Source organism: Aythya marila (genome assembly GCF_965140915.1).
Source record: "Aythya marila genome assembly, chromosome: 11".
Lineage (NCBI taxonomy): Eukaryota > Metazoa > Chordata > Aves > Anseriformes > Anatidae > Aythya > Aythya marila.
In genome coordinates, this window is record NC_139052.1 from 8856547 (window position 1) to 8883316 (window position 26770).

The 26770-nt window shown below is 46.2% G+C and overlaps 1 protein-coding gene across 1 annotated transcript in view; it reads left to right on the top strand.

Moving 5' to 3' along the window:
- Positions 1-602: 602 nt before the first annotated feature.
- LOC309882293 (uncharacterized protein) overlaps positions 603-26770 on the top strand; it is a 103044-nt gene continuing 76876 nt past the window's right edge. Inside the window, exons 1-2 of the mRNA XM_082769218.1 lie at positions 603-670; positions 16088-16248. Coding sequence (XP_082625344.1) covers positions 16090-16248 — 159 coding nt within the window. The 5' untranslated portion in view covers positions 603-670; positions 16088-16089. The remainder of the gene's footprint in view (positions 671-16087; positions 16249-26770) is intronic.

Consider the following 26770-nt stretch of genomic DNA (forward strand, 5'->3'; position numbering starts at 1 on the left):
AATCTCTAATTAGCCATATTCTCATTCCACAGAGGAGTTGACAATTTCTTTGTGAGTCCACTCAGGCAATGGCCAGTTCTGGAGACACAGCAAACCAAAGGGACGGGGTGCTATAAAGCTCTTGTGTGACTTTGGCGTCTCTTGGCATCCCTGGGAAGCTTGGTTATGGCATGGTATCTCTGCAGCTTCCCTGGCGTGGCTGGGAGAGATGTACTGGTAGGGTTCAGTTAAATTACTGTGACAAAGGAGTTGATGAGGCTCTGTGTCCTTGGAACACAGTCGTGGCCTGGAAATTTTTATGGGCTGTGCGGGGCTGAAACCCCATTCCCTTGGGTTGTGAGCTCAGCAGCTTTTGAGCTCAGCCATTGTGGGTCTGGGCAGAACCCACAGGGGAGTCCTGTCAGGGAAAACCCAAGGGCTGGAAGGAAATGTTGCTGATGACTCAATAGGCAGAGCTCTTCCCTCTGTTGATGTTGGAGCTGAGCCACGCAGACACGTCCCTCCATAATTACCTACTGGTTGCTTGAAGTTCATGCTTTTTAACCACTGGCATTCTTGTTTGCAGTCCACACACCCAGACGTGTGATGCTGGAATCCATACACGAGCCTGGGTATTGCATCGATGCTTGCAGGCTCCGAGAAGAAAGGACGTGTTTGCCTCCGGGAAGAGGTGTGTTTGCCCATGCACGCACGTGTTATTGAGCCTGTACGGATGCTCTGACTGCAGGTGATGTCAGGTGGCAGTGGTTTGGTGTTTGGGGGTGGGTGTGGGGCGGTTAGGTAGTGTGGATGGGGGAAGGGATGGAATGGGATGACAAAACATCATGACAGAGGGAGAAAAATCTCAGCTGTGTCCCACATTAAGCAACAGAGACCCTTAGTGGTCACCCGGCGTAAAACACAGTGCTGTGTGACGGATTGCTTTTTTTTTTTTTTTTTTTTTTTTGCATTTGCTCATTTCAGACATGAATTCGTGTAATAACTTGAACTTCAGAAACAAAAAGACGTTCAATTTCAATTGTTTTAACTGCTCTGAAATAATTTCACTTCTGTTTTTTTCTGGGTTCTTAATGGTCTGTTTTGAAATGAGGAGGTGTTTTGTGAAACTGACACATTTTCAATCCCTATTGATCACCATATGATATTGCTGTATTTCAAGCAGCATCACAACAACTGTGTTCTAAGAATGCTTCAGATATTTTAGGGAATTTACTTCACCTGGTTTTGTGCTTCCATCCAGGCACACTACCTCGCCTCTTCTTCCCTGCTTCTACCAGCCTGGTGTCAGAGTGAAACTGAATTTGGTGAATTAGCTGGCTGGATCTGCAACACCCTCATGCACCCTGCTAGCAAATGCACAGATAATCTGACAAATATTGCTGTTCCTAGAGGAGTTATTTCGATGTGATTAGCCTCTTTGCTGCGAGTGGCAGGGGGGTCAGCCTACCCACACACTCCCGGGAGGCCTACTGGCGTGTGGGCCTCTGATGGCTCTCAGTCTCTCTGGAACGACTTAGGAAATAACCAGCATCAGGAAAATCATCCCAACTCCAAGGCTTTTTATGGGGTTTGCTCACTGTCATCTCGGTGGTCAGAGACTGCTGCCCTTCAGGTGACCTCTTGTCAGGCTGGCAATCAGGCAGGATGGGCTGCACATCTCAGAGGGGTGTCTCATTAGGGGTAAGCCACTTTAGGTAAACCACGTGGGGATGTGGAAAACAAGGATAATGGTCTGACTTACCTTTGCAAAGAGCTTAGAGAGCTGGGCTGACAAGCGTTTTGAAAGAGCTATACCCTGTTACAGCGACACTGCCTTTGCCTGCCCCCACCGCCAAGCTTCAGCACAGGCAGACTTTAAGGACTCCCTGAGGACTCTGCCAGCAGGATTTCTTATTTTCCTTATTTTACTCCCTTCCAGTGATGTTCAGAAACAATGTATATTACAAAACGATTATGGCCATGATTGGGGTGCTGTGTTATCACCACTCAGTGAATAGCCATTCCCTGGATCCCACTGGAATCCACTTCCATTCCTTGAAGTGACAGGCCGAAATTAAAATGGTCCCGCAAAACAAAAAAACAAAACAAACAAAAAAGAATCCAGAGAGCTGAGATTTCTTCTCAGCCCAAATTCCCTTCAGCATTGGTGTTATTAGCATTTATTATTATCTGTCAATGCTCTAAGTAGCAAATTTTCTGAGGTCATGAGTTATTGCTTCATCAAGAGAAGCTGCAAATGAGGCTGCATGCAAACAGGTGAACAGATGGGCTTAGAACCTCCTGAACCTGAACAACCCCCTTGTAGCTGGAGAAAAGGTTCCGAGAGATCAGGCCTTGAGGTTGGTGTCTTGAGCATCACTATGAGACCTCTTCACAAAGCTTTCAACTCTTGGTCAACTGTCAGTAGAGTCCATCTGAGTAAATTGTCCTCCACTGAGCAGTCTTCTCTGCTCTCATCCCAGGAGCCTCCACTGGGAATCTGCCTTATGCTCAAGCCCAGCCTCAGCACTGACAGCTCTGGTTTATGTACTGGTTGGCAGACAGTCTGCATCTGTAGCAGATAATGTATGTGAAACAAGTGGTGATTGTTTCTTTAAGGCCCCCCTCCTCTCTCCTCCCCTCTCTACTATTTCTCTCTTGATAATCCTGCTGATGCAGAATTTTTCTCTTGCTCAATTTCATTGCACCTGCTCATCTAAACCAGGCTGCATGGAGTTTGCTCAAACTGAGCTTCTATCTGACAGCAGAAGCAGCACCCAAAAGCACATTCATACGCAGAGAAGAGTCATTACTATGAAGAGTGAAGCCTGGCTTAGGCAGCTTAGATACCTGGCTTAGGTGACCCATAGCAGCTAGCCACTAAGTGAGGATGTGCCTTCAGTTAAAGGTCAAATCAGCTGTCATGGGAAACTGCAGGGATATTTCAGAGAGGCAGTAGTAAAACAGGAGGCTTTCCTATCATCCTATCTGATCTAGATATTCAGCCTGCCTCTGCATCTTCATTATTGCTTTCTGTGCTCGGTGTGAACCTGCCTGTCCACCTATATGTGCTAAAGGCATAGCACTCAGCTTGTCTTTTGTGATACTGAACCTGACTTGAAATTGGAATTACCATATTGTGCTGTACTTGTGCCTCCAGGACAGGCTTGTACTCTCAAGCACCTAACATGTAAGCTGATTTGTCTTCATTCCTACTTTACCCTGAGTTAAGTAACTTCAGTTAGCCAGCCTGCACTCAGAACACATCTTTCCTGTTTTCTTCACCTTTCTGTGTAAGCAGAAGGACTTGGAGATGGATACGAAGGCCTCTGTGGCCAAGTTTTGGGAGGCTGGACGTGTGGGGAGTGGTTGGAGGAAGCTGTGGGAAGCTGCCGAATGGACTGAGAAGCCTGAGGACATTGGGGCAGCAAAGGGTGGTGAAGATATCTCAGAGTTTGGTACAACAGAATAGATTTTAGGAGAGTGATGGTGACCAGAAGCTGTGATTTAACCATAATATTGGCTTAGTATTATTGCACTTAAGCAAGCAGGGCTATGAGGCCTGGGTTGGGCCAACACAGTGGTTCAAGGAAAAGCTCAAGTGTTCCCCAGGCCTTGTCAGCTGACAAAATAATTGTGGTAAGGTTCAAAGATTTATTGCAGGGAAAACAGGGCTCCTTGGAGTCAGGGTGGGGGTTAATCAATGTACATTCATTGTTAATTTATGCATGTAAGGGGGTTCTGGAGTACAGTTGCCATGCTGGTTTTGATAATGCTAACTGCATCCACCCTGCCAGCTGCTGCAGTGTCGTGGTAGTCTGTGTTGCTGCGTGCAGAATTATGGTGTTTTTGTGGGAATATTATGTTCCCTGAATAGAGCCCCACAGAGCAATTTGCTTCATCCTTACAAACCCATCCAAATAACTGGCAGTGCCTTACAAATACAAAACAATTGAGCAAATAAATGTATTATACTGTACATCTGTGACAAAACAATGCTTTCATGTGCAAAGAGAAATGTGTTTGTTTAACTTATGGTCTCCCATTTGGAAATAAATGCATCCATTTAAATCAAAATGGGACGTTCTTCACTATTACAGTATTTTGCATGCCAGCTGTAGGAAATATGCTGTTTGAAGAGCAGACTCAAAACTTGGAGTGGTATTACCAGACGCATGCTTGTGCTGGCTTATCCTAGACACCACCTCTCTTTTTACAGGGGGTCCTCTACATTTGAGTATGAATTTCCTGGCTTTGCATGGCTGGGACAGTTTCTACAAAAATTTGGGAGTGTGCTTCTCCCTTGTGTGGTAGTCTTGTGTCTTTTGTGCACACTGGAATGCCTGCCTTTCACCTGATTTGTATTTAGAAGAGAGTGCTAACTGATGGGCATGCCTCAGAACTTTGCATTACCATGACCATGAGGCACACTGATTTTCTGCAAGAGTTGTGGCAGTCCAAAGATTTTTGATTGTTTCCTATTTTTGTGTTAAAGAAATGTTAGTTTCATTTATATGCTGCAGTGAACGTGCTAGATGGGAAGAAAAACAATAAAATACAGGTTGAATGTTCCAATATTTGTTTTTAAAATGTGCCACATTTAAAATGCCTTATAAATGGTTGAGTTCTTGTAATGAAAGTCTGCTGCATTTCAGTTTACACATAAGCTTAACATCATCAAGCCAAGTTTGTTCTGGGTGTTAACATTTGCATTTTTGAAAGCAGCAGCCTAATCCAGAGCAAAACCAGATGAGAATGTACTTTAATACAGCACATTACCAGCTGTGTGCCGGGAGGTGTGAGCATTCTCAAAAAGGCACTGAAATTTGATTTGGGTAGTTTTCTGAGAGTCTGTGAACTTAATGGAACAAAACTGAAGATCGCTGCTACCAGTAGCAGGAGTTATAAACTGGAATTCCACAGTGACATGATTACTAGAAGGGAAAATAGCCAAGAAATAATCAATACCCCTGATTTTTTTCTAATATGAATTTAAAATATTAATATTAAGACCATCATTTCCTAGGCTCATGATTCTTCCTTAATAGAAATAATTATTCTGATTACAGGTGAGAAGGATAGAGTTGAGAGTTTTAGCTCCTCTGCCCATGTTGTCTGACCTGCACTGTCCCATAGTGGTAATCTCAGGTGTACTATCAGGTCTGTGCAAGCAGTGTGATTGTAATGTCCTTTAGTGGCTGAAGGGCCACAAGTGATGAGAATCACGGCTCAGCAAGCCTCGCATTAGTAAATGCTCTGTAGTTAAATTTGGAAACGTCATAGTCTTCATCTACCCCATTTGGACCGCAGCTATCGTATTGTTATATCCATCCATCCAGGGAGCGTGGTATGTTAGAGCCAGCAGGAAATGCACTGTGTTTCTGAAAGCCAGCACCTCTATTGATTGATAGCCTGAGAGGGCTGTGCAGCAAAGGTGGTTTGGCCTAGCTCTGTTTTTCCTCTGGATTGATTAATCAAATACTTCAAATAATTGCTGCGGTTGTGATTAATGTTGACTGCATAGCTAATTACCCAGAAGATTAAAATAACTTTTTGTTTTTAAAAAACTGTAAATGAGTGTATTTATTCTGCTCACCCTTCTAACCTTGTTATGCTTGTAAATGAATAGAAATATTGATCCCAGGTGCTACCCATCTTGCATCTGTTTAATTAGGGCTTTAATTGTAACCCTGCTCACTCACTCCTTCCGACCACCCATGCTTTATGCTATCTTTGTGTAGATGTCTTGAGGGTGGGGCTGGGAGGGATCATTAGGATATAACTGACCTCCAGGACTTACAGGGTTTCCCTGTGCCAGCCCCATTACTAACTACTCTACCTAAGCTTCTGCTGGCTCCTTGCAACAGCGCCTTCTTGACCACACCTCTTGGTAGCAGACTCTACCACCCAGTGGCTGTTGCTGTTAAAACAATTTTCTGTTTCCTCAGCGAGGTGTTTCCTTCTCTTTGCTTCAAGCCACATCTTGTTCTTCCATCTTGTCAGTCTGAGAACATTTTTCTCTGTCTGTGCACACATACAAACTACGTTTTAATTATGTGCTTAGTTGTAGGAACATGTTTCTTGACCATGGCAGAGCATGTCAATAGGCTAGAGGATTGCCAATAGAGGTGTCTGCTGTATTTACCACCAGGGGACAGACCTGAATGTCTCCCAGACTGGCTGGTTTGGCTAGGGGTTGTGTGCCCCATCACTTTTCCACTCCCAAAGCAGAGCTTCACAAACAAGTTCCTAACAAAATGTGGGTCTCCTTGTCAAACTGACAAAAAGCGTGTCAATTTTAGGAGCAATATAAAGGGTGTACCACTTACTGAAGGGACAGCAACCCAGAAAGCTCCTCTGCTCTTACATTTGTGGAGATATAAATAAAAGAAGCTTTAAGATCAGCCTCTTAAAGCTCATGTCAGCTCTCTTCAGTCAGTGCCCTGTGCTTCCATTTCCTTGCAATATGATTTCCAGAAAAAGATTGGGTGTTCCAGAATATTCTGAAAGCATTGTTCTAGACATTGCCAAGCCCAGGTCTTTCTCCAGTGCTGATTCCCTCTCGTGCATGGCCATCTGGATGCTGTGGTGGAGCTGTCTCCCTCTCACTGAAAGACATTCACATCTCTTCCACAGCTCTGCTAGAAATTGCTGCCATTTTGTGTTTTCCTCTCTATTGCCTGAGTAGCAGAGATGGCCACTGCGCTGCCTCTGTCGAGAAGACTTTGTGTAGCACACTGGTCTGGCTCTTACATTTTGCCTTTTATTTTTTTTTTTCCTCAATCCAGAGCGTGTGCACTGTTCATACTAAGCTGTAGAGATCACATTTGTCCTGGGGAGCTCTCAGGTGGCTCATGGAGAGCTGAAATGGTGGCTTTTGCATTTCCTTCTTTTCCCTTTTCCCAGGTTTCCCAAAACTCTGACGTTGCTCTTTATGAAGAGAAAACATGACAATTTGGCCAACTATCTGTGCATCGTGGGACTTGTCTCAACTCTTTTTGTCTTATGCAAGTTGATGGGCTTGAGCAGGCTGGACAGTGACTGTCAGAAATAGTCTTTCAGAAATGCAGTACCAGCCCTCAAATCCTAAACCATCTGTCATGGTCAAATTAATGTAACCTTCTCCCTGCTGTCAGTGAGAGCTGGGGAAGTACAATAGCAGCCAGGGCTTGGTCCAGTAGGACTGGTGTGTTCACGTGGTTTTCTCATATACTTGGGTCTATTCCACTGGCTGCCTCGTGGCAGGCTCAATTCTCAGTCCAGAGCAGAAATGGTCCACATTTCTGCTGAGATATCCAAATTTTCCTGTTGTTTCTTTTTCAGCAGGAGGCTCAGTTACAGCAACCTCAGGGCTATATGGCCTTGGTACAGGCATGGCTGGTGCTAGTGTAGCCTACAAAGATCCAACACAGGAAGCACGCCTGCTGCTGGCCTTGGTGGCTTGTAAGTGACTGTAAGGCACGTGCTGAGTGCCAGGCTGGCGCTGGCTAAGCTTGAGATGCTGACGAACATGACGGGTACCAGGGCAAGGCCTGACACTGGAAAGGGAAATGGTGGTGCTCCATGCGCTGATGACACGGTTCTGATGCAGTCAGTGCCAGATGCTATCATGGGAAACTGGCTGCAGCTCAGCTGCTTGAAAGCTGATAGGTTTTCTTGTAGCTTCTGAATGTGGTTGTGTTTTCTGGCAGCTGGTGAAAATGGCTTTGAAAAATAATAGCAGCTTTAAGTCAAATTGATGTCAACATTCACTCCAGGCTCTTTGAAGCTAATCAGTTTAAGTTCCTACTTGGCAAATGAAATTCCCGTCTTGCTGGCCTCCCTCTCTTTAGCCCAATTCTCATAACTGCTACTTGTTTTTTCACTGTCTCTTTCTAATGTGTCTAGTCAAATAGAAGTTTTGTTGCTGAGATGTTGGTTCTGGTATGTTTCTGAAGGTACCCACACTGTGTGTGTGAACTTGGGCTTCTCTTTTTTCCTTCTAGTTAGGAGCAGAGGAGAAAAAAGGCAAAAGCTGGTGAAGCTTTAGCACCTGCCTCAAGCATAGTTCAGCTGATGAGAAACACCAGTCAGTGCTCGCAGCAAGGGACCTGATTCCAACCATCACGCTTGGACTGAGACAGGTGGGTAGTGAGGATCCATGGGGGAGCCATTACAGACTATTCCAGGTGAGCGAAAAAGGAAAGAAGTAAAGCAGCTTCTGAATAGAGAGAATCAGGAGAGCAAGAGGTAGATGGGCTGATGAAATAATGCTGTCTTTAACTGAATAAATAACAGCACCACAGGAGGCATTCAGGGCAACAATTTTGGGGAGTTAAAATGGAGGTTAAAGATTACATTTAGGATTAGGAATATCAGGACCCCTAAGGCATGCTCAGTGAATGCTAAAGGCATAGATAAAATCAGGTGTGTCTGGAGTAATGTCTGCTAATTAGATATGTAAGGTGTAGGTACATATGATGCTCTTTATTTTTTCTGTTAACAGCACATATATATGGTAACTCTCTCTATAAGGTACACTTAATACATATTATTAGCAGATTTGATGGTAAAATATATGCAGGCAAACTTGGATTTATGGAAGGAAGTGTTAGAAGTTGCTGAGCCATGAAAAAGGCTTCCTCTGGCACCTCTGTACAGCAGCTCTTTACTTCAGCTCCTGTATGGCAGCAGCTTATGCTCCAGGTTCTCCCGTTGCACTGAGTGATTAGCTGTGAATGCACCCTTTGCCGAGACGGCAGGTGTGATTGGAGCCCTCCTGCCTTCCCCCGAATGTTCACAGATAGTGCTGGCTGCGCTAGCATGCAATTCAGATGCTGGTGTGAATGAATAAAGGGGAAAAGGAAGAGAGCAAGCTTGGCTTTGTCATCATTTCTGAAAAGCAGAGGAAGGCATTAGCAACCTCCAGAGGGAGTTCCTCTTCTCAGCTGATCTCTAGGCATGGGGAACTGATGCCTCTGGGAATCTCTTGACATATGAGCCTATTTTCCTTGGTTCTGTCATGATCCTCTGGAGAACATTTGTTTCCTGTTTGGTTTGAAAAGATCAGGCTTACTGTATGCTAATTTTATGTGAGGACTTCAAACAGCACAGAACTAGTGCAGTGCACCAGAACAAGCTCAGTTCTGGCTCTGCCAGGAGTATGTACAGTACCTCGAATCCCAAAGGGCTCTCCGATGTGGGGCTCAAGAGATGAACCTCCCAGTTGGGTTTGAGACCGATCAGCTGGGACTACAGAGTCGTTTGTGGTACGGTGACCAAACAAAACCATCATTCCTTCCCATTTCTAGAGCCACATCAGTCTATTATATGAAGGTTGACTGAGTTGTTTTGTAAATCTCAGCAATAAAATGTGTCCACAGTCTCCTAAATAACAGAAGAATGAGAAGAAGGCACGAAATGATTGTGCTGGTGGAAGAAATGAAGACTAGTGGAGTCTGAAAGAGATGTGGGCAGGTGAGCAATGGGCCTTGTGAAGCAGAACAAAATGCATTATTTTTTATGGAAATGCAAAAAAGGGATTGTGGATCTTCTGGACAGAGAATGAGTAGAGAAAATGCTAATTATATTTCATAAAGTTGATGGGAGCGAAGTTGGCTTTGTTCCACTGCTCAGGCAAATGAATGTGGCAGCTGGAAAGGACTAGCTGGCAAGGGATGGGAGGAACCTCACGTGGGGATTGTGCTTCTCACCTGCCAGTTTGTGTTCCCATTTGTGCCACAGAAGTCTGTTGTGTTGCTATGAAGCTCTGGGTTCCACGCAGAGGAAAGATGTTTCAGAAATTTCAGTGAGATGCTAATGCCAGGCTTCGTGCTGGCCCTCTGGCTTGAGTCTCAAACCTCTTCTAAATTGCAGTGGCCAAAGCTATGCTTAGCTTCATGTTCATGAGTGTGTTTCAGGTAGGGACCTCTGGTTCTGATGCTACTACCAGGGAGCAGATGTTCTGAGACATTCACAGACAGAGGTCCTCTCTTCTCCTTTCTTCTAGGTTGGGTGCCTAAAGCTCCGTTGGCAAAAGTGACAATCTGGCTAGGATGTATAGCAGTGGTGTGCTGTAGTGCTCAGCACTCCTTACAAAAATGGTCCCCGTCTCCTATTCCAGAGGCTGCTAGAGAGTGTGGCACAGACGAAATAAAGCAGTCAGAGTCCATGGGGAAAGCATTCCCAAGAAAAGCATTTACTGTGCTTTGAGCAGAGTCAGAAGTAATTAAACATCCTAGTGAAGCACTAGGAGTGGGCACACTTTGCAGAAGAGGTTAATGTCCTGGGCAGGAACGCTGTTTTTGGGGTGCGAATGGCCATGTAGAGGGGTGGCCTGGCCTACCTTGAACACTGACTGCCCCATTGTAAACGGGAACGTGCTGGGATGTGCTGCAGCAATGCCCCATGACTAGCACAGGCTGATTTAATTCCTCTTGGATTTGCAGAGAGGAAAGCAAATAGGCTGAGTGTGGGGTCCTCGAGGCAGTGAGTTATTTAGATGATCAGCAAAGAATGAGTAAAGGAGTCATGGCTCACAAAAGCTCAAGACTGTCAGAAAAATACTAGACATCATCTGGAAAGAGGGTGGTATTGGCAGGATAGAGCTGCCCCGGCCTTGGGATGTGTTCCCAGTTTGGACAGTTTGGATGGCTAAAGGAAGGTCAGTGCCACGGAAGGGGATGGGGTGGAGGGGAGGAGATTTTGTGTCTATGGTCAGGGACTGGTGCAGAAATGCAGAGCTCGGCTGTGGCTGTGGGGTTTGAGCCTAGAAGTATCAAGAGCTTTGACGAGGGGGCTGAAGGCAGAGGTTTAGAGCCTTAGAAGGAACATGGCTGGAGCGAGCCTGCAATTCTGTGTGTCAGATCCACGATAAAATAGAGCTCGTAGGTGAGATCCTGTTCAGTTTCAGGAGCTAATGGGTGACTGAGAATGCGAGTGAGTACAAATAAAGGTTTGAAAGAAAAATCTAACCCCAATGTGCTTTTGTGCTGCAGTTTTTCTCTGATCAGATACTTGTTTACAAGGAAGGGGGCATGCCTTTCTCTTGTCTTTGTGAAGGCCCTGGCAATGTGGAGTTGGAAAGTGAGATTTTGAAGTGTGAATTCCATATAATAGAAAAGCACAGATTCCCCAGGGGCTGGCACAGCACTTCCCCAAGGCATCATCTGAGGTTGGTGGTTGACTAAGTGGGTGATGTGGAGAGATTTAGGTGATGGTAATGCTCTGTGATGGTGTTTAATAGAAAACACTGGTGGGGCTGTTATTTCTGGGGGATTTAACTCTCCCGGATGCATGACCTCGTACAGCATAAGCTTTCCTAGCATGAAGTTATGCGACGTGTTGTGGAGGTGCTGAGTACTTCTGAATCATTGCCTAACTCCTCTGGCACAGCTGCCCATGAGCCAGATGGTGCAGGTGCAGGGTGGGACAACTCACACCTGGTGAGAAATAGGTAACAAACGACAAATCCCAAGGCATGCCCATGTGCTTGTGCCAAGCTCTCTTTGCCTGAGATGTCCCCGTGCCAGGATGGGTTGGACAGTCTGTCAGGCCACGTATTCTGCTTCTGGCTCAGACACATTTTCCCAATTCATGCCTGTGCAGTACAGATACTGGGCATTCAGCGTGACCTTCGTCTGGCATTTCAAGGGACAGGCTGAACAGTGCCAGGGCCTTCAGGAGAGAAGTGTTGTGCGTCCTGGTACAGAGACAGGAGCATTTGCTTGTCATGGGAGGCTCTGGCTGGATCTTGAGATGAGAGGAATGCGTCTGCTTCCCCTACAGTCCACCAACATTAAGCATTTAGTGTGTAATAGCCACTGCCCAAGGCCTGATTTCTATGCAGGGTCTGTAGGGAAGGAAGTGAGAACAAAAAGAGGAGGTTTTAGGATTTGCTTTCTCCATGGCAGTGCGTGTTGATCCTTTGTGCGTGTGCTTGCGGAGCGCAGGAGCGGGGGGAGGATGCCACCGCTTCGTTCAGCGCTGCCTGCGACTAATGGACCTTGACAACTGCAGCACAACATGGAAACTATTAAAAAGGGAGGACTGATTAAAGCCCAAACCATCCCAGCATCCCTCTGGGCTCTTAACCCCGTGTTGGAGCCGAGCAGCCTAGCAATGCCTCCTCCCTGGCTGCACAATTAACATCTCTTGTCACTAATTGATTCCTGTGGTGCTCGCAGGACAATTAGAATTTAAATTGCCTTTTACAAAGGTCATGAAAACATGATAAAAGACGAATCTATTAGGAAGGATCACTCAGGAGTCTCTCTCCTTTTCCACAACACTGGCTGCTGGTTATCACAGGGACATGAGTGAGGGGAGCTGGGAGGGTGGCCCAGGCCTTTGCCTCATTTCTTGCTGATTGTAGTTCATGGCAGAGCCTCAGCTCATTGTCACTTGTGCATATTCTTGCACTGAAAGTAGCACTTAATTTTTTGCTATTTCTTTTAGGAGTGTTGGTATATGCTATCCCTTATCCACCTTTTTTTGATAAACTTTGAGATAGCTGGTTTTCTGCTTGACTCCTGAATTCACTGCAGGAGGGGAGGAACCCGTTTGTGATGGAAGGTGAAGGGTTTGCTTTCGCAGAGCAAAGGTGTCCTAGTGTCAGCCCATCTTTACTTCCAGAGAGCTCGTGTCATCGCGTCTGAGCTGGGATCAAATCCTCCATTCAGGTGCCTGTGGCATCATGGCTTGTCAAACCCAGTTCTGAGTTTTGCCACCGCAGCACAATGTGACAGTTTGTAGTTGGGTGTGGAGCTGGTATTTTGCTTGCAAATGGGAATATCCAGAGTCCTTACAGGCATGGTAACGCTCCCCTCCGTCACCCTCAAGCCTCAACAGTGGAAAGAGATTTAAAGCCTCTCATGTCATGTTTAAGGCAAAGGTTTGTAATTGCAGTAAATCGGGCTGAAATGGATCTTGGAAGAAGATTCAAACATTCAAGACTCTGGGCTCTCAGGTCTGGGTGCAATGAAAAGTCTTGTGGTTTGGTGGTTTCTCTTCTGATTTTTATATCCCGAGCATGTGGGTTGACAGGGAAGACCAAGTTTGAGACACGTTACTGTGATCCTGAACCAGCCTCACGTAGCTACAGCAATATTTCACGCTGAGAGAAAAAAGCCAGGCAGCATAGCCAATTGCCCATCCCATCCTATCCCAGTGGCATCCCCCTAATAGAAGAGGCTGGCTGGCTATTTGAGAAACTCGTGTCCTTTCCAAGTTCTGCCTTTGACTTCTTGCTATTCTGGTTATTGAAATTGATTTTGCACTCCAGGCACGGGATTTTCCATTGCCAAGTTTAATGTCGGAGATAATAGAAATTATGTTTCCACTCGTACATAAATCTCAGGGCTGTTTGTGCTCAGATGACTGGATAGTAAGTACAGGTGAAATTGCTCCTGTGATTGTTTCAGTAAAAATGTAATATTGTTGTAAGGTTTTATAAAGTGTGTTTAACTGGTTTACACATTTCTAGCAGTGACTACGTAGGGTTTTTTTTTTTTGTTGTTGTTTTATTTTTGTCATTAGAATAAATATAAAGCTCTAAGCAAGGCATCTAATTTCTCTTCTCGACAGTGTGGTAAATCAGCTGGTTTTGGATGTAGGCCAAAGAGTGAGCAGCACGACCACCCGGGGGCTGTGCATTACCCTTCTGCTGTGCTTGCGCTGCAGGTTTGCACTCGGAGAGGCCAGCCAGTGCACAAGAACATCAAGGATCTCTCTGATTTTGCAACCTTCCTCACATGGGGCAAGCACCAGGCTTTGAAGTGCCTGGGGCACAGTCTTGTTTCCACCAAGTCTTTCTATTGCTAGTCAGTACACACAGGGCCTGGCTTTGAAAAGATTGGGAAGGAATAAACAAAGGTGAATCTCTTGAGCTTTAAGGGCAAAGCAGTCTGAGAAGGTTTCTCCAGCTCCCAAGAGCTAAAGGAGGTAAGTGGTAGTGTCAGGCCCACAGGGATCAGGCACTGGATTGTGGCCTGAAGGCTCTGCAGCCTTTAGGGACTCCGTGCCCTGACCTGTCAGTGTTGTCAGCTCCTAGGAGGAGGAATGGCTGCTGTAAGATAATCTTGCATGCTCTGTGAGGATAAAGGAGCAGGGAGGAAGGATGGCGGAGTGATGGAGGGACCAAAGCCTGCACCCACTTCAGCTACAGGCTTTGCTGGCTAGTTGTGAATCTGCTCAGCTCTGCAGCCCTCACCTGGGCGACGTTCCCATGATCTGAAGGCCTTGATTTGCTTCCCGAGCAGCTCTGTGTAACCCAGCCAGCTGGCTGCTGACCAGCCCTGCTGCCATCTGCTACCCTGCGCCTCTGTTGTGGCTGAGACCTGGATGCCAAAGATGCTGCCGTAGCTCCTTCCTGAGGGAAGCCCAGTCCCTGACAGTTCAGGTGTTCTTCAGGCAATATCCTTCACGCAGTAACGTGCCAGCCTCCAACAGCCAGGGCGTGCTGGGTGGTGATTAGAGCACTGCAATGAGGAGAACACGCACGGCATTTATGTGGCTCCCTACCTGCCCTGCCCCTGTGTTCTCGTATGCTGTGCACGTCTCGTGTCCTTGGCTCAAGGAACATCATTAGTGCGTGTCAGGCAGTGCCCAGAGTGGTGAAACCTCAGCTTGAGCTGGTGTTTTCGGCACTGTCAAGCAGTTGCATTGCTTCCCTGCTAGAGGTGCCTTCGCTTTGGGAGGCAAGGTGCTCGATTTATCTCCTCCTTACCTTGCAGGGGTTTGGTGAAGCTCAGCTAGCAAAAACTTGTAAATTGCTCAGAGATCATTAAAGGAAAAGTGCTGTAGCAGAGCAAAGTATTATTTATTAATGTGCCTCTGTCTTACAGGGCCATAAATAAGGTTTTAATTGCTCAGACTTGTAATCTGAGTAACTTCATGGATCTTTTTTTTTTTTTTTCTTTTTTTTGCCTTGGTGAATAATTTCATGGAGCAGTTGCTGCATAAAGCAATGCAGCAGAGGTAAAAAAAAAAAAAAAAAAAAGCCAGGTCTGTTGGGCAGAAAACAATGGGATGTCACAGAACCACTTTCAGCTTTTCTTTGGTTGTTCTGATCTCTCCTGGCTCAGTACTAGCATCTGCATCTAAACTTGCTTTGACTTGTTTAAAATCCCACCTCTGCTTATGAGTGGAGGGCAAGAAATAGCACTGTGAAGATGATCAGAGATTTTGCATTGCGAGGGTCTCTGGATCACTTAATCAGCAATATGCTGCCATTAATAAACTCGAGCTATGCTTGAAAGTTTGCACTGTATGTCTTTGGGGGCAGGACACGAACAGTGCAACTGAAGGGCAGAGAAAGGAAAAAATCCTCCCCTTTATCTTTCCAGCTTCAGCTGGCAGAGGAGGCGTGAGCTGGCGGTGGGACTGCACTCAATGCCCTGCTCTGCAGACCACGTTGGCAGCTGCAGCCCATTGAAGCCATGGGGCTGGCATCAGCTGCACGTAGTGACTGCAGCAGGAGTTTGGCCAGTCAAGATGCAGTTAAATATCTCCGTGCTTGCGAAAGTGCTGAAGCTCGGGGTTTTCTCTGCCTATGAGAGCTGTCTCCAGTTGGGGATAGTCTCAGGGTCATCCCAGCAGGAAGGGGGATGGGATCTTTCAGGTGGTTTTCTCTGAGCTCGAGGGAAGGAGGCACGGCTGGTGTTGCAAGGCCGAGGCCTTCTGGGTGCCTGATCCGCAGAGGGTGGTGGCATGGTGGGATGACAGCAAGCAATCCACAGAGGATGGCATTGAGTGCTGTGGTGTGTGGACTTGCAAGCGAGCCCTTTGTGCAGTATCTCTAGCATACAATAAGGAAATTCCTTCTCTTTCTCACTCTGCCTATTTTTTGAGTTGCCTCAAAAGCATGGCAAGGCTCAGCCTGCTCCTGTTCCCCCAGGTGGATGGGCAGCCAGCTGCTTCCTCGTGCGTTTCTAAGCTCTGGGATATGCTGTTCTAATATGTTGTTCATAGGCCTCTGAGATTACCCCATTTCATACAAAATGTAGCAGAAGCAGCACCAATTGTGTGTGTGTTGCCTTTACTCCCCAGCTCTGGCAGACCAGCTTTAAAACATTTGCTTTGACTGTCAGTGAATTATGAAGCTGATCTGAAGGTTCTCCTTTCTTTTTAGGTATGAGGTGTAATAGCACAGTGCTTTCTCTCTTTCATGCTGGCATACTCTGCTACCCCCTGATCTCGATGCAGGACTTTTATGATTCCTATACAACCATCTCATATCAAAGCCAAGTGGATAAACCCCCCTCTACATCAACATCCCAAGGAAACAATCAGGTAAGGTGACGGGCATGTCTCCAGGCAATCCTAATATATTATACCTTAAGATATGGCAATGATATGACAGTTTCGCTGTGGTCACTGCAAAGTCACAGAGGAGACACTATCCACTGTTGTGACCCTCACGCTGGGACCCTTAGACTGTCACTGAAATCCCTAGTCTCTAAGGAATGGGTGTTTACTTGGCAGGAGAGCTTAAAGCTGCATCCGATGTCCCTCAGTCATCACTATCTGCTTGATTTGCTGCCTCAGATGGTCTCACTTCCCATTCAATTATCAGCATTCCCCAAGGGACTCAATTATGCCACCTGAGACAGAAGGAGGAGAACAAATGGTCCGTGCTTCAAGGGAGAAAAAGGGAGTGTCAAGTCCTAATTCAAGAACAGTGGCAGATTGGCCCTTTCCTCGTGAGATAGCATGAGCACTTTTAAGAGTGGAAGCGACTAATATCCGCTGCAGCTAAACCAAGCGTGACATCCAGAGGCTCTGTAATTAAATGTGAATGCATATGCTGAGGGGCTTGAAATGTGGACCAGGGGAAGACCTCCAGTAATGATTGCCCATTACATGGGTGATATCAATCAGGGTCAGTCCTGGTCCCTTTAGCTGTGCCAACAATCCTCAGTGCCAGTGATTCACACATCCTCTATTTTGTTTCAAATACAGGTCAATATTGAACAGATGCGTTTTAAGAATTTAAAGGGCTTTAAAGAGCTGTGTTTACGCTTAGAAAATTTTTATTTTGGGGGCGGCACTGGTGGCAACTGCTTGTGCAAGCAGACTTCAGAGTTGTTCAGGGATTTTTTAAGGTAGTTGATTGAACCATGTGAAGTCTACCAGGCTCAGGTGCCCATCTCTGACCACAGTAGGTGCACAGAAGCCAAGAGGCAGTAATTTCATCTGGGTTCTTGGTAATGATGCTGGCACCTATCTACACGTTGTTACGCTTGGCTATTACTGCTGTTGGCAAAGCAGTGCTGGCAGGAATGAGGGCAGAAGCCCTGTGGGCAGGCTGAGGAGCCTGGTGGCGAAGCAGTGCTGTGTGGGATAAGGGGTCTACCAGCATTCAGGTGGTGGCTGAACTCAGTTCCAGTCCCTTGAGTATGGTTCTACTTGGGAATCACAGCCAGGTCAGTACTGCAAGCAAATGTGTATTTATTACTGGAATTAATTGCTTTAATGCCAGAGAGCAGATGGAACAAGGCAAGAGGGAGAAAGGTGGGGCTGCGTGCAGGTTTGGTTTGGGTTTGCTTACTGGTTCTCTCAGCAGGAAGAGCTCTGCGAGCCTATGTGGCTGCTGCTGCTGTGTTCAGCTGCCTGCATGCAGCAGTGAAATGGTTAAGATGCACTGGCCAGGCTGCTTCAGAAATCCAGTATGGGAATAACGGGGATTCTTCAGTTTGGCACTAAATTGTAAGGATAGGCTTATGTGAACAAAGCTGGTGGGGAGACTTGAATTTCACCATGCTCAGGAGTGGAAAAGAAATGAAAGCTGGCACATGATTCTGTTTCCACTTACGAAGCACCCATCTGCCTTTTTAAAATTCAATTTATGGGAATGGTGAGTAAGGCTGGGCCAGTTCGTAGCTATTAGATCCATGCCATTAACATCCCAGCCACTTCATTTTATCAATAGCATGCACTGAGCAGGGAACATCTCTCATGCAGGATTGGCAGAAATTGATATTAATAAGTGGATCTAATATTCTTAAATTTGTATTCCTTCCCAAGACTCACAGTGAACCCAAAGGGCAGAAGAAATAATAAGTAAAGGCCTAATTCATTATTTATAACCAGGCAAACCAGGGAAGTAACTCAAGGAGATTACCTGGATAATCCAGCATTAGCATCTTGTTTCAGAGATCTTTATTAGGACTCAGGAAAGGCTCCTGGGAGAGAGGAGGCAGTCTGGTAAATTCATGCACTAGCCTTTGACCCTGCCTAGTGCCCTGGCCTTATAATTTACTTTGGGGTGTGCGTGAGTTTAACACAAAGTGTTTATCTTTGTTGACTGAAGAGAGCAAAGGAAGCTGAAGAGGGGCAGTACCATTCTAAGGGGCTCAGAGTAGGTGGCAATGCTGCACCACAGACTGTGTCCAGATGCTGTCTCCTCTTTTTCCAAGTTCATGGGACCAGATGTGTTTTGGGAGACGCTCCTCAAACGCTTGGGCTCTCCTGTTCAGAGTGGAAATAATAGCGCCTCCCAGAGAGCTGGCTCATGAGGCGATGCTTTAAAGTCAAAATAGATTAGGTCTCGTAGGCCAGCGTCTTTCTCAGTGTGATGACAATCGAGGCCTTTTGAGAAACTTACTGTTCTGTCCATTGTTTCTTTTCTTTATGTGTATGGCTTTACAGAAGGAGGGGAGGTAGGGGAAAGTTTCATGACCAATTGCTGAGCCTCTTGCTGAGAAATATTGTCCTCATTGGTTTTTGTTTTCCTGAAGAAGTTTAGAATGGTCTCTAGACCATTAGACCATTTAGAATGGTTGCAGAATTGAAACCAGCTAAAAGGTCAAAAATAAATTTTTGCAGGAAGGTACAGAAGAGTATTGTAGGACAGAGGCAGATGCTATTTCTGAGATTCCCAGTGCAGTTTTGCAGATGTGAAATGTTTGAAAAAGTTAGTCAAAGAACTTGATGCTTGTTTTATCCTGATAATGCCTTCAGTTCATTAGGCTTTGCCAAGCAGTCCTTTATTGCATAAGTAAGTTTGCTTGTGTGTATTCATGGCAACGAGGTAGGCGACATACTTCTTGGAAAATTCATGCAGATTCCCCTCTGGATAGCTTTTTGGTTGACTGTTATTCATCCTAATTCTTTGCAAAGATAAGTAGCCTAGAGTCAGTTCAGATACAGGGGCAGCTGTTTCAAGCAGGAGCAGAGCAGTTAACATAGCAGCAGTGTGACCACTTCAGGTTTGTGATGTACCCTCCTTCTGAGAATCTCAGAGATTTTCCAAATACTATCTAATCCCCTCTAGACACCTGCCAGGTTGGTACAGTCAGTAGTAAACCCTTTTCAGATGAGGAAGGCTGAGGTGGAGCTGTTGAACAATTCTGTAACAGATCAGTGGAAGTGCTGGGAATAAAGCCCAGGACTCCCAGGCGCCCAACCCTGGCTCCCATACATTCTTCCTTGCTTCTTTCTCATCTGAATGGATTCACCCATCCCTAATACAAAAGCAGATCAGCTCACCTACCATCTGCATACACAAATTTCCTTTAAACACTAGCTATCGGTGGGCTTTTTTGTGAGATTATGCACACAGAGGAAAGAGAATGCTACCATCTGGGATATCATATCAGCTCTTCTGGAGATATTTGGTACAGGATGTATCCAATTATAAATGAGCTAGAAGCCTACAGTCTTAACAAAAGCAGGTGGAATCTTATCAGCAGCAATGAACAGTTTAGGAAAGGAGAGTTAGCAGGATTATTAACCCCCCTGAAATAGACTCTGCTTTCCAAAATGGAAAATAATAATGTCCATAACTGAAATAATTAACAGAAAAACAATTTGCGACACTTAATTAAATGGAAAAGAATATGCTAATGCAGAGTTAAGTCTGCACGAAGGCTTCTGCTCCAGTGCATGCTAAGTATGTGGTTTCCATACACTCATAACTTTGTTAAATCAAAGCCAAATGTCTTCCAGTTTAGGAAAGCACAGACTCCTCGTTGAGAGTCCTTGTGCCAAGTTTCAAGCACCAGCCGTGCTTTCTGGCTAGAAGGTTTCTTGTTTTGTTTCCCTCCCCCCCTCCAAAAAAAAGTGTTTTTCATCTATAACTCACAAGCAGCTGAAGTGATTTTTCTGAAACAATTCAAAACACTCTATGGCTCTGGGAAAACATTAGCTTGGGAGGCAGTCTTTCAAAAACGTTTTGTGATGGACTGGGAATGAGGGTCTCCTGGCTGTACCTGCTGAGGGCGCTGGCAGCTCCGTGTGCAGTAAGTTTATCATAAATGTGAATTGCATTACTGCTACAAATTGTGCCTGGAAGCAATGGGCACTATGCTGCTGCCAGAGCAGTGCTGTGATTCCAGACGTACCTGTACCAAATGGTACCCAAATTGCTAGGTGTTGATATTGTTATGGCACCAGCTCCCTGCTGCTATCTCTGGCCCGCATGCTGCTGCGGCATTGTCATTTCAGCTAAGGGTTGGCAAGCAGGGAAAGCCTATTCTTCCCCTGAAAGGGCTTGTGTGTGTGCTAAGAGGTGGGGGATGAAGCCTAGGACCTTATCTGGGGGCCTCAAAGTGCTGCATGCTCTGTGTACTGGTCTCTGCCCAGATGTACCAAGGAGTGCAAGCTGCAAACAAGCTGGTTGTGCCCTGAAGCTGGTGAGTGGCTGTGTGGCATGGAGCCAGCTCTGTGACAGGAGAGTGGCAAATTAGGTCACTGTCTTGTAAGATGTCTATAGGTGGCCTAAAATATACAGTTCCTAAAATGGGGACCAAATGGAGGTAGGACTGAATTTGGAAGGTGACTCTAAGGTCGTGCATGAAAAGAGCAGGAAGAGGTGCTTCTCACCCATCAGGTTGAAATCCTTTCTGCACCAAAAGCTGACAGAAGGAAAAAAAAGGCGAGGTTTTTAAAGCTGTTTTTGGTATCTTCTGGGCTTTGTTTCTTACCACCATAGGTACACTTCTGAATGTACTGGTAGTGGATTGGCTGGGTGTGTTTTTGGTATCAGCCTACAAACGTCCCCCAGTGACACATAAAATGTCCTAGTCTTTATTCATCACTGTCCATTTTTTAAGGACTTGCCTTGAGATGAAAACTCTTTGGGGTTTAGACTGACTTGCTCAGTGGTGAGGAGATGCCATTCACCACAGAAGAATTTCTCAACAACTAGGATCTCTCGTACAAGCGAGCTGGGTTAATAATAGTTCAAGCTGAATAATCCTCCTTATGTTTGTAGTGGATGCAGTGTGCAGGAGCTGACAAGCACATATGATAGGAACAATGTTTTCCTTGAAAATATTATTAAATGCAGCCTAGACAACCGTGTTCTGGACACATCAATATCTCATCTGGGAGACGGTTCGGATCTTTTAAAGTGATTCCTGATATTGCAGACCCCTCTGCTGAGAGTCTTAGCGGCATTCCTCACATCTGCTACTCTTTCTTGCCTGGAGTCAGCTGCTGAACAACTGGTTTTAGGGTTGGGATGTGGGAAGAGGGGGATTTGGTTAGGAGAATGGATTGGACTGAAGAGATGTCAGACATGTAGAGCTGGGGGACTTTGCAGGATGAACACACGTGACTGCTTTTCCTCCTCTGCTGTTCACAACACCCATGCTAATTTCAGTAGGTGGGGACTGGAAGGAGAATCCCAAGAGGATGGGAAGAGGAGTGTGGGGTTCTTATGATTTCTTTGAGATCTGTGCTTACTACTTACTCCTTATGAGAAAGCTAGGAGAGAAATTCCTTCTGTGGTCCCAGATACAGGACTTGTAAAGAGTGCAGCAACAAGAGAGGAGAACACATGAGAATGAGGGATTTTAGTTTTTTTTTAACAGCTCATTTGAGTCAATGTGACCCAAAACAGAAAGCTCTGGCTCTAATACAAAATGACTTATTCCCATGCTGCCAAAATGCACGTTTTTGCTGATGCTATGGACTGCTTCATGACTCTTTTAAGGCTGGAATGATAGTGAATTCTTTCCCACAGTATCTGATTGCTAGGGTTGCAGGCTGTTGGGTAGGTCTAACACACCATAAGCACAGGTGCTTAGGTAAATATTGCCTCTTCCTTCTCTGAATCAGTACCCGTGCTGATCACTTTGTAAATTGGTGTGCTTTGATGAGAGAAGAGGGTGCAGTTTGCTATTTTGCAGTCATTCTGGAATATCTTTTCTTTCTGATTGTTTTGCTTTTATGGGACTCTGGCCCGTATTCTGCAAATAACCCTGAAATTTTAAATAGTTAAATATAGTTGGCCAAATTCTTCCCTTGGAGATACCCATGTAGTTCCCATGGCATTGCTGAGAACCCAGAACACATTTCTGAGGACAAGCTTAAGCCCGACAGAGCCATTTCACTCCAGGCATAACACTGTTCAAAGTCAATGGAAGCGTGATGTGAGCACATTGTCTTTATATTTTTACAAGTGCTTTTCTATATTCCTTTACTTCCAGGCTAGAATCCAACAATGCAAACGCCAGCCAGCAAGCTGCTGTTTTCTTCTTAACACTTGTTATCAGCGGGCTGTGCATGCTTGGGGAGCAGAGCACAGTGACAGTGCCTTGTCACACTGGCAAGACAGGATCGTGTTCAGGACTGCGTAAGGTGAAGAGCGCACAAGGCAGGAAAACTGGCTCGGATTTTTAGAGATGTTAAGGCTGCCTTAGTTTGCTCCTCTGCAGGCTGGCTTATACTGTTCACTTCCACTATAGTAGAAGGAAACCCGAGTGGAGTGTCTTGTAAACATCTCCCTGCTCCCCACACAGTGGCCTGTTTCTAACCAGCTAAAATTAGTTTCTTCCTAGGTAAGCTGTTGAGTACTGGTGGCCCCATTCACTTGGCCTAAAGCAATGTTTTTCACAATGTTTAACACACGGTTAGCAAGATTAACCTGGCAGAGGTTAAAAATTCCTCTCAGGAGACACACAGGATGGTGCTTTTCTGTTGCAGTTGGCCTGGGAGGCAGCTAGGCTGGGCCAAGCTGTCAGTGGTAACAGCTTGTGCCCTCCAAGTTCCACCTGCATTGCTGAATCCTCACTGGTTTCTCCTGCCTGATTGTGCTCAAGGCTTTTTGCATGGCTCTTTGTGCTGAGATGTGAGAGCTTTTTGTGGCCAATTGTAGGACAATTTGTGTTTCTCTCAGGACAAACTATGAAAAGGCTTTGGAAGGCTACCAGGATGGGAGCAATTTGGACTGCTGAGAGGAAGCAGTGGATAGCATCTAAGCTTTACTCACACCCGTGATAAAAATATGTCCGGACTTGGGTGTAGAGCTGTCTGTGTAGATGATGGGGACATCTCACGCTAAATCCTGGGTCAGAAGGAGTCCAGGCTGTGTGCATGCTTTAATTGCACAGCCTTCACTCTACTTAGGTTGGGGCCTATCTTGGGCTGTTAGAGCAGCGTGAGATGAGTGAACCCAAGATAGGTCAGTGCAGTTGGGTATGTACAAAGTGTCTGGGCATGGCCGGCAAATCCTGTTCTTGGACATTAGAAAGTACTCTTGGCATATTCAGCTGTCTCCCCAGCTACTGGCAAGGTGACAGGAAAATTGGCTGGGCACATTTCCAACTGGCTTGGTGGCAACATTTACTTAAGACGAATATTCCCTGTCAGACTTATGTAGAAGCTAGAAATATCTATTTCCTGGTCTCTCCTTATATGCTCCTCATTGTTTTGCTGCCCACCTCTCACCAGCCCATTTTTTGTCCAATTAAGGCAACTGTTGGCTAAGGCGACTGCAACCCACAGTTACACAAGACACGTGAAAGCACCTTGCTCAGCATTCACATAGCAAAGGCATGTGCCTCATGTCCCAGCTTCCCTGTCCCACTGGGCTTGCTCTGGGTGGCTGAAGACTTACTGCCCTTCTTGGTGTGCGATTTGGGGTGGGAGAACCTTGGTCTTCCCGGGAGGCTGCTGTAGGAAGGGCTTTGGTCACTGTGTTCTGGTAGCATTGGACATGGGATTAGGGGAAGGCAGTGAGGGTGGGCTCAGCAAAAAGGCCGTGGTGTTGCTGAGGATGACACTCTTGAGCACTGCATCCTCGGAGTGCCTGTGCCCTGGTAGTGCTGTTGGTACTTGCTCTGTGCCACCCTCAGCTCCATGCCAAGAGCTGCTTTCTCCAGCAGAAGGAGCACCTGGGGTCACAGAAATACCCCTGGGTGCCAGCGTGTGCCACAGGCAGCCTGCGGGGCTGCTCTGGAGGGAACCTAACGTGTCCTGCCACAGTTAATCCCCAATAAATTAATCTATTGGGGGTCACCCTTGGCTTTTCCTTCATATCACTACTGTCCCCAAAGGAGGAGCTGGCTCCTTTGCTTTTGGGCATCTGGAGAAACATAAGGCAGTTGTGAATTCTGGGCTTGATGTTGCAGCATTGTCCTTGGAGAACTCAGAAGGGCTGTCACTTATGTCTGTGTTTGTGCTGGACCTTTTGTGTGGGTGTTTGCTTGGGAGAGCATGAGGAGCTGGGCATGCTTGGATGCTAACAAGGAAAAAACAGTAAGCTGAAGCTTACAGAACAGCTCAGCTTTTGAAGGTGCAGCTTTGCAATAGCCAAATCTTGCTTTACATGGCCCCATGGGTGTGTAGGTCCCACTGCCTATCCAGAAAACACTGGAAAGAGAGCTAAAAGCCTGTGCTAATTATGGGGTTGGTGCTGCAGGAGGATGCACTGAGGCTCCCTTCCTCCCAAGTCTTCAACTTTTTGATTTACCCACCTTGAGAGGGTTCTTAAGTAAGGTGCAGATTCCTGCAGGATGACTGTCAGTCTTCTGACAGTGGGTCTGCTAATCCTGTTCAGGATTAGTCCCTGGGCTCCAGGGACATGAGGATTATGGGCTGAACCCTCCTCCTGTAGCTGTTACGGAGGGAGGCAGGGTCCTGCTGAAGCAGTGGAGCTGTTATGCTTGTTCCATGCAATTTTCTTATTATTCAGCCTAAAGGCCTTCAGGAAAATGTCAGAGACATTCCAGTGACCTCCTTGCAGTACATCCCAGAGCTCTGCAATCTGATATTAATTACATCGAGTCTCCATATTAAAGCAGAGATTTGCCAAGTTACCATAGGGGTTTCAATGCTTGATTCACATTAATTTAAAGAGGAACTGGATATTCCCTCAAGCAGTGTTGGAAGTTTTAACCTCATAAAAGCAGAAAGATAGGAATTTTGCTGAATATGCCCTGCCCGGCCAGGGAACTATCTAGCGGTCACCAGCGTGAACCACAAAGAAGGGCAGTCCATGGTGCTTGTTTGTTTAGTCCTTTTTCTCTCTTGCCCTCCCCACATTTGGGCCCAGCTCAGCTCAGCTGCCTTTCTACAGAGGCTGAAAAGTTTTGGCACCTCCATACCCAGGACCTGATTCTCTCACCTGGCTTAGGCCAGCTCCTCGTGCTGCTGTCTTACAACAATCCTCTTTTGCTGCCTCGATGTCCTGCTGGCTTGGTGAGCACATGCCATGTGGTTTGCCCATCAGCAGGCAAGAGTGTCCTGGAGGGCTGTGGCCATTGCCTTTATTCCCAAGCAGCACAGTGTTGGTGGCAATCCCAAGCAGTGCTAAACTCCATTTCGCTTATATCTACAAAAGCTGATGTGGTCAAAAAAAACTGTTCTGACAGCAGCATTTAATAACCTTGCTGTCTGCAAAACCCCGGGTCCCCATACTTGCTGACAACAGATGTTTTTTTTAGAAAGCTGATTTTTTTTTTCTGTCTTAGAACTAGATTTGCAACCTAACCATCTACTGAGTACCTGTATACACAGACGTCTACAAAAGACAGTGAGGGAGAGACGGGAGGGGAGCGGTGGTGTGTGCTCAAACAGACCAACAGTAAAAGGCAGCAGCTTTTGTGCATCTCAGCCTACTGAAGTCTGCGTCTGCTTAACTCCTCCACCCTGCGTGTAAGGAAGAAGGCAGTGAAGGGAGGCCAAGCCAGACATCTCTCCTCCATCAGCAACTCTATTTTCTGTGCTGTGGGAGGGAGATGTGACTGAGGATGTGCTACAGGTTGCGGTGTGAGGAGCTGTGCCTTGTGCCAAGTCCAACAGGCTCTTCATCTTCCCCGTGCCTTGCTTTGTCCTTACAATATTCCCAACCCCTGCCACATTTATGCCAGTGAGGAAAGTGCAAATAGTCAGCAGTGAGGGTGGTTTCAGGATGGGATGTGAGCTCTGAGGTCTCTTTAGCCCTTGGGGTCACTCACAAGGATCACTGTGCATCAGGGCCAGTTGCCTGGCTGATAATGAGATCTGAATCTGGTTCTTCCCCTCTGATTTTAGGGAACTTAGGGCAGGGAGGAATTTTGGCTCTCCCTGCCTTGTTTTACTTCTCTTTTCTGTTTAGGCTGAATATAGCCATCCTCATTCCTGCCTGAACAGATTAGGTGCTGTCACTGCACAGTTGCATCCCACCCTGGAGGTGGCTGCGTTTTGGTGATTCATACTAGCCCAGAGGACTGCCTGCTTCTTCTTCCATCAATTTGATAGAAAGAGGCAGCTGAACTTGTTCATACAATTACTAGGATGCCTGTCACAGCCTGCATGGCAGAAAGCTGTATTTGTAATTAATATCTGTACCTATGGCCCAGCAGTTAGTCATCTTTCATTATTGTATGGGGATTCTCTCTTCCCCAGCGTTGATGGCGGGGCCTTTCCTTGGTCTTGTGGCTATCGCTGTCCTGATAGCTTCTAGGCTCGGGCAGCAGTGGTTTGGGTGTGTTGTACTGCAAGGAAGGCATGGTGGTGGTCATCCTGAGCTGATTGTCAGGTAGAGGCAGGCACGGTGCGGGTTGGTACAGGGCCACTTTTCAGCTCGGTCGTGGTTCTCCTGTGT